The sequence below is a fragment of the Sinocyclocheilus anshuiensis genome, unplaced genomic scaffold (genome assembly GCF_001515605.1).
Source record: "Sinocyclocheilus anshuiensis isolate Anshui unplaced genomic scaffold, SAMN03320099.WGS_v1.1 scaffold1075, whole genome shotgun sequence".
Classification (NCBI taxonomy): Eukaryota; Metazoa; Chordata; class Actinopteri; order Cypriniformes; family Cyprinidae; genus Sinocyclocheilus; species Sinocyclocheilus anshuiensis.
Window position 1 is genome coordinate 41722 of NW_015544163.1, and position 8225 is coordinate 49946.

Genomic DNA, 8225 nt, shown 5'->3' on the forward strand with positions numbered 1-8225 from the left:
ATTGCCTATGTACCAACATATAATATACACTCTCGTTTAGATTAATTCATAGATACTAAACATGGTAAGATTACATATAGGTAAGATTACATGAACGAGTGGTTCTATCATAAGCATGCATAAAACAGTATACAATACAAAAGACAATATACAAGAACAGTAATAACATACACAATGACCTGGGGATATGCATGCTAGGAAGGTCATAGAAAAATTTGTCTATGAATTAATGAAATAAGTCATTTCCTACAGCAGTATGTGTCTGTTTTAGAGAGAATTGAGAAGGAGGAAGATTCTCTCTACATACTTTTAGGTCGTACAAGTTAATCTGATCTGGCTGAGGGGTCCTGGTTGCCATGGTAACCAGGGGCCTGGGGTCGTTCCCAGACATGCTGGCACCCAGTATGTTTATTGGGTGAGTGGTCTGTGATTATTTGTTAATCTAATGAATAATTGATTTGTTAAATCTAATGAACAAATGTGTGTCTGATTGGTTCAAATGCTACAGTTAAATATACTGCTGGATATTTAATGTTGTGGGCCTATTATTCTGCTGAAGGTCCTGGACATCTTGTTCAGATACATGGCATCATGGGTTCTATCAAATATCAACAGATAAAAAATGTAAACCTGACTGCTTCTGTTAGAAATCTTATAATGGGCTGTGGTTGGATCTTCCATCAGGACAATGAGCCAAACCAAACATCAAAATCAACAGAAAAATGGGTCACTGAGCACAAAATGAAGATTCTGTCATGACCATCCCAGCCCTCTGCTCTGAACACTATAGAAAATGATTGAACTGAAGAAGAGAGTTTATCAACATAGAGCTGGGAAACTGAAGGATATGGAGAGATTCTGTATGAAGGAATGGTCTCTCATCTCTTGTCAGGTGTTCTCCAAACTCATCAGGCATTATAGGTGAAGACTCAGAGCTGTTATCTCGGTAGAAGGAGGTTGCAAAAAGTATTAACGAGTGCCAATATTTGTGACCAATGTGCATTGGAGAATTAATGTCTTCTTTTATTCTAGCAACACATTAGCAACCACAAAGCAACTGCCTAGAAACCTCCTAGGATAACCAAGCAAATGCCTTTTTTAATGCTCTTATGAGGTCGAACTTGGTCTGAAGAGGATTATTAGGGACTTTAAATCATTGGTATGGTTTTTTGTAGGGATCCCCCTTAAAAGTCAACTAACCGTTAGTCGACAACAAGAGGCTTGGTCAACCAAAATTTTATTAGTCACTTAGATAGAGAAAAAAAATTCCACACGAAGTGCATGGTGAAGTCACACAGTCTGTGACGGGCAGATCGTTAACGGCTGTTCAGTGTGGTTATGCATCGGGCAGGACATCCAAACAATCACCTATCATTCATCGACCTCAAATATGGCGTTTCATCTGAAAGATGTATGTAGTAGCAACTTTACATGGCCGCTCAATCTAATGTTAACGTAGAAAAATTTACTATTCAAGTGTCTGTGCAGCGTGTGGAAGCTGAACAGTAGCGCGCTCACTGCATGACAGATGGAGGCGCCAGTGACAACACTTGCTCTTAAAATACTCTGTAATTTTTGGTCATACAGATAAAAGTACTATATCTTTTGAATCTATAAAGACTCTACGTTTATTTGTGTGCACAATAACAACGAATCGTTGTGCTTTTGTAAAATAATGAAAGCAAACAGGATGGGCTTTCTGCCGTCTCTGTCTGAACTTGAGCGTGTCACTCTGAAACTCTGTGTATAATTGCCTTTACAGGCGTGGAAAATGCGACTAATAGTAGACTAATGCTTAAAATGAACAACTACTAGTCGACCAGAAAAATCTTTAGTCGAGGGCAGCCCTAGTTTTTTGGGTGTCTGTTTAGGTCATATGGGGTCTGTAGTGTATTAATATGGTCTGTCTTTGTTTGAGTTTTTCTGTCATCATCTATATAGAATCTGTGATGAGAGTCAAACATAATGAAATACCTTTTTTTTTATTACAGAGGAGGTTGCCAACAATCGTCCTCGCAGAAGACAGAGCAAAGACCCACCTCCTGAGTGTAAGTATTTAAGTAGATGAACAAATATATGAAGTGAAGAGTGTGTGGAAATTGCAGAAAGTTTATTCCATTCAAAACACAAGTGATAAATTCAACCTCAGATGCATCTCTGATTGGTGGATTTTATTTATTTTTGCATTAAAATATGTCAAGACAGTAATCATGACTTATTATTTCACGTTTCAGTGAGTAATCTGAGGATTGTTCTACTGGGGAAGAGTGTTTCTGAAAACAGTCAAGTGGGAAACATCATATTAGGACGAGCAGCGTTTGACAGTGAAGCTCCTCCAGATGTTGTAGAGACAGAAAGATAAAATGTTGTAAAGACTGAAGAACAGACATGTGATGATCATCAACAGTCCTCAGCTGCTCCAGACAAACATCGCAGATCATCAGATCACACAGACAGTGAGAGAATGTGTGAATCTGTCTGATCCAGGACCTCATGTGATCGTTCTGCTCCTCAGACATGAGCAGTGTTCAACAGAAGATAAAGAGTGTGTGGAGAAGATGCTGCACTCTTTCTCTGAGCGGGTGTTTCAACACACCATGGTCCTCACACCACAAGAGCCCACCGAAACCAATGAAATCCTACAGAATATTATTCAGAAATGTGCAAACAGATACTTATGTCTTCAGAGAATCAGCTCTCCTGATGATTTTCTGCTGATATTTGAGAACATTTTACAAATGAATGATGGACAGCACCTGGTTTGTTCCGAAGGTTCACAGTATTTGTCAGTGGAGCAACAGGCCACAGGAACATGTGAGTGTGAAAATATTTCAGTTAGCTTTACAAATAAAATGATCAAACCATTGAACTATCTAAGGATTCTTAGTAGAAACCTCTGTGTGTTTTGCATCAAGAGAACAACCATACATTTGTGTTGTTTTACTTTCTTTTATATTAATTTATTCTTCATTCATTTAATTCATTCATTTATAGTCATTTATCATTTAATAATTTTATTGTTCCATTTAATCATATAATCATTTATGCTAATAATTTTAACCATTTGCAGAGGTGTAGATTCTCAGAAAGAGTATTTTGCATCTCTTCCATTAAGTGTGAGTATCATCAGGTCAGATTGCCTTTGTATTCTCTGTAATGGACTCATTAGGTGTGTTTGACTTAACGCAGCGCAGCTTGATCAAATTCTGACTTGAAGCAGTGCATGCCAGTTAGAAATTTTGTACGACTTGAAACGGCACCGGCACCACGTGACTGTTACGTGTGGAATCAAAGTACCACAATAGCAATTCGAGAGCAGCCGGCTAACTCATCCGCCGCAGTTTCTCCAGAGCGGCTGCAGGAGCTCTGGTGCACGTTTAAGCTCAAACCGGTGCGCAACATTTTGCTACAGTTTCCGGGTTGAACGACATGTTTCCTGGAAACAGTGTGCAACGGGGTTTGAGATACGTTTTCTCTTGTTTGGTGGGTGTGTCAAAAATGTCAGCCCAATCAGCAGCAACATGTACATAAACCACACGGTATTAAAGAGACAGCTCGCACAATGGGTCCAAGTAAAGTCGTTTAAATGTTTCCGCGGCAGCTCAATATACTCAACAGTTGAAGATATTAGAAGACATGTTTGTCGTAAGAGTTTTATAGTAAATATATAGCATATCAACATGATGATGTAGTTGTTTATATTTTTAGCTTCAATGCAAAGCAAGTTTATTTATATACCAAATGTCATACACAATGATCAGCAATAATGATAAGCCTAATACTCACAATAAAAATAATAAGGTCATATAGATCATAACACAGTCTCGGAGGTAAGAAGTGGATTATCCTTCACCTGAAATGTTTGTCTTTTCATCCTGAAATGCGAGGCAAATGTTGGATCACAATAATTAGGATCACAGTTCAGTAGTATAGTTTTTTTTTTTTACTTCCATAATATTTGATAGAGGGGGGCACAACAATACAATCCTGCTTAGGGCACCCATTTGACGAGCAGCGGCCCAGGACCCACCCGCAGTGGATTTTGATATTCTAGGTATTATCAAATGGCCAGAGTTTTGAGATTGTAGCGGACGTTAAGGACTATATTGTGACAATAGCTCACTCAAATACTGAGGTGCTAAACCATTCAGGCTTTATAGGTAATTAGCAAGATTTTAAAATGTATACGATGTTAAATAGGGAGCCAGTGCAGTGTTGACAGAACTGGGCTAATATGGTCGTACTCACTGGTTCTAGTAAGAACTCTAGCTGCTGCATTTTGAACTATAGAAATATAGAGCTGAGTACCATCAGCATAACAGTGAAAGCTAACACCACGTTTCCTGATGAAATACACACAGACACACACACACACACAAAAAAAGGCAAACAAAGCATAGATTGTAGGATTTCGTCATGTGAAAGTTGATGTGTGCGAAAGTCTTATCTGTAGTGCATCAATGTCCAAACACTGTCTGTAGCTGAATTTGGCTGATAGCAAATGAATAACCCAACCTCTTGTAATGAAAACATGCCACAGCTCTCAAATACCAGACTCTTCATAACCAGGAACAGTCAAAAATAGTCCAGACTATTGTCCCACGTCGAAAATAACTTTAAATCCATATTCAAACTGGACCATGATGTGGTGACCTCACCAATAAAGTATCATCAGCATAACAGTGAAAGCTAACACCACGTTTCCTGATGAAATACACACAGACACACACACACACACACACAAAAAAAGGCAAACAAAGCATAGATTGTAGGATTTCGTCATGTTAAAGTTGATGTGTGCGAAAGTCTTATCTGTAGTGCATCAATGTCCAAACACTGTCTGTAGCTGAATTTGGCTGATAGCAAATGAATAACCCAACCTCTTGTAATGAAAACATGCCACAGCTCTCAAATACCAGACTCTTCATAACCAGGAACAGTCAAAAATAGTCCAGACTATTGTCCCACGTCGAAAATAACTTTAAATCCATATTCAAACTGGACCATGATGTGGTGACCTCACCAATAAAGAGTCCTTCTAAAACGCATACAAATCAAGATAAAGTTTAAACAAAATAAAAGTCTTAAACTCTTAGCATCAATCCAAACATAGGACATACATACATACATACATACATGTAACAACTCTGCAAAAAACATCAACAATGTACACTTTTTAATAGCAAAAACAACAACAACTCCTTACTTTAGACTGGGCTTGAAATGACACATTTCCCAAGCAGGACAAAGCTCAATGTGTTCAACGGGTGAGCCATGCTGGCTATTTCTGATTGTTAATGCTAACTCCCTCTACCCGCATAGCTTTACTTAAGGAAACCAAAAACATCCTGTGGTAAGGAAGAAAACTGCCCACAAAATTCTTAGTAACAGGCAAATGTCTGTTACACCTCAAATATGGCGTGTGAGATCCACTTTCCTGCAGAGTTTAGCTCCAACTTTGATCAAACTCACCCACCTGTGATTTTCTAATGATCCTGAAGACATTGATTAGCATGCTCAGGTGTGTTTGATTAGGGTTAGAGCTAAATTCTGCAGAAAAGTGGATCTTGTGAGCCAGATTTGAGGATCCCTGGCCTACTGCATATTAAACATCAGGTTCTGAAAAGGTAGGGTGGCCATACAGGTGCATCTCAATAAATTAGAATGTCGTGGAAAAGTTCATTTATTTCAGTAATTCAACTCAAATTGTGAAACTCGTGTATTAAATAAATTCCATGCACACAGACTGAAGTAGTTTAAGTCTTTGGTTCTTTTAATTGTGATGATTTTGGCTCACATTTAACAAAAACCCACCAATTCACAATCTCAATAAATTAGAATATGGTGACATGCCAATCAGCTAATCAACTCAAAACACCTGCAAAGGTTTCCTGAGCCTTCAAAATGGTGGGTGTTTATGGCATCAAAAAATGTTAAAACCCTTGAGCTCAAAAGTATTTAACATTGAAGTGCACATCAGACAGTTCTCTGGAAGACTGTGCCATTTAGTGTTTAACAAGACATGCTGCCAGTGTCAGTAATGTGTAAAGACTATAAATGAAGAGCTCTTGGATGCTCATTAACAAAATAGGAGATAAACTAGGGTGGCCATATGTGCTGTTCATACGGGACACGTCCTGGCCAGGATTTTTATATTGCCTAAAACATCCAAAGTAGTTTGACCAATAACATGCAGGTATTGTATATAATCAACCAATCGTGGTGCGTGAGAAGGTGAGATCTACAGAGAACGATCAAAGCGATGCAAATAAGCGCACGTCTTTGTTCGTTCGTTCGTTCGTTCGACTTGAAACGTCGCTGCGCACCGATCATTGAATGACACCAAAGTACCTCGAGAGCGATTCGAAAACATAAGGAGCCGTCTGATCTGCTCTCTATAGCTCTCGTGAATGTCATACAACGATCAATCTGCACAGTGCAAACAGCCAAAACCTGGATATTTTAAGCAATATAGAAATTCTGGCCAATTCTGACTCGTCCCGTAAAAATGGCCCGTATGGGCACCCTAAGATAAACTGAATGTCTACTTCTCCTATGTATTAGCCCCATTTGATTCACTATGCCAGCATGTCTTTCACTGGCAAAAATAGTTATACGCTTTACACTTTACAACATTAAACTTGACGTATGAACAGGGTGCCATAAAAAGCTCTTGTGGTTTAGTGAGGTCCTGTCAGTTTGACTGATGACTCAAAAGTCACTAACCAGCTTAGCAGTCCTAAAAAAATCATAAACTCAAATGCTTTTGTGACAAAAAGGAGCTGCAAAACAGAATATGTTAGTGGTAACAACTTACAATTTTCTAGTTTATATATGTTAACATTAGTTAATGCAACACTGTTACATGAACAATGCTTTTACAGCATTTATTAATCGTATCTATTGTTAAATAGTTCACCAAAAATAAAAATGTGCTGAACATTTTACTCAACCTTAGGCCATCCAAGATGTAGAAGAGTTTGTTTGCCAAAACCTGGATATTTTAGGCAATATAGAAATCCTGGCAAGGTCCCGTAAAAATGGCCCGTATGGTCACCCTATGAAAAGGTCTCTTTTGGTTTGAGCGATTCCAGTGCAATTGAGTGGCTAAAGAATGGCAAGTCAATGTTGTTAGTATTCTCCTAGTTGCATTACAGGGCTGCCTACACAAAACCTGCATGGGCCCAAAGGTACAAAAGTTGCTTTGGGCCGAATGCGCTGGCCCACACTGGGCCATCATGGGATTAATGTGGGCAGTCCGCTAGTGTGCTTACAGAGAGCCTGCGGTGAGTCCAAAGCTGTAGGCCTTGTCTGGGCAAGCCCGCACTGGGCCTGTTTAGGTTTGGTGTGGGCTGGCCCTAGCCCACTGTGCCCGCAAAAAGCCAGCATGGGCCCCGCAAGGACATGTTTGCAGGGATTTTTACAAGGGCTACAAATTTGCATATTACAAGTTTTGAAAGAAAATAACCATTCAATTGAAACATTAGGAAAAGCCCATTGTCCCTTCCCTGGTTTTAGAACTCTAGTGAATGCGTATATATTCCCACAAATATGTAATGTGTATATATAAATGTTCGATTGGGTGAATTTGGAGGCCAAAAGATGTAATGCGCTGTTGGCGATGGAGTGCAGTTAGCTTGGTCGGCTACACAGGCCCATACGCATAAGGCTGTGATGAACTGTGTGACACATTGCCCTGGTCACCACTGTTGTAGCTGGTGGTGATTTGTCACACTGTGGCCCTGCAGTTGCTGTGAAAAATGTGCAATAGTCTCTGCTCCCCTCTGGGATCATTGAGCTGGGTACAACACACGGCTGTGTAAACTTTTGATACATACTTACTACAACGACCTGTGAACAACCCACAAGGTGCGATGTTTCAGAGATTGAAATTCTGAGGTGCCGTGCCCTCACAATTTGTCCTTTATCAAACTCTGATAAACTGCCAACTTTTCAGATTCTGACACCAAACACTCTACTGACTGAAAGCCGGTCCTTGGGTGGTATATACAGGTACATGTAAAAAAATTTGAATATCATGAAAAAGGTCAATATTTTTTGTCACTCATTTCAGAAAGTGAAACCCATATATTAAATAGATTCATTATAAATAGAGTGAAATATTTCAAGCCTTTATTTCTTGAAATTTTGATGATTATGGCTTACAGATAATGAAAAACCAAAATTTAGTGTCTCAGAAAATTAGAATATTGTGAAAACGTTCA

The 8225-nt window shown here is 39.1% G+C and overlaps 1 protein-coding gene and 1 long non-coding RNA gene across 2 annotated transcripts in view; both read left to right on the forward strand.

The window, feature by feature from the left end:
* The window catches only part of LOC107695688 (uncharacterized), a 21356-nt gene extending 19007 nt beyond the window's left edge, over positions 1 to 2349 (forward strand). Inside the window, exons 2-3 of the long non-coding RNA XR_001635022.1 lie at positions 1992 to 2048; positions 2235 to 2349. This is a non-coding gene — a long non-coding RNA (uncharacterized LOC107695688). The remainder of the gene's footprint in view (positions 1 to 1991; positions 2049 to 2234) is intronic.
* Positions 2350 to 2353: 4 nt separating this feature from the next.
* Positions 2354 to 8225, forward strand: part of LOC107695685 (interferon-induced very large GTPase 1-like) — a 19709-nt gene continuing 13837 nt past the window's right edge. The window contains exon 1 of the mRNA XM_016495691.1: positions 2354 to 2814. Within this exon, the coding sequence (XP_016351177.1) occupies positions 2394 to 2814 (421 nt within the window). The 5' untranslated portion in view covers positions 2354 to 2393. The remainder of the gene's footprint in view (positions 2815 to 8225) is intronic.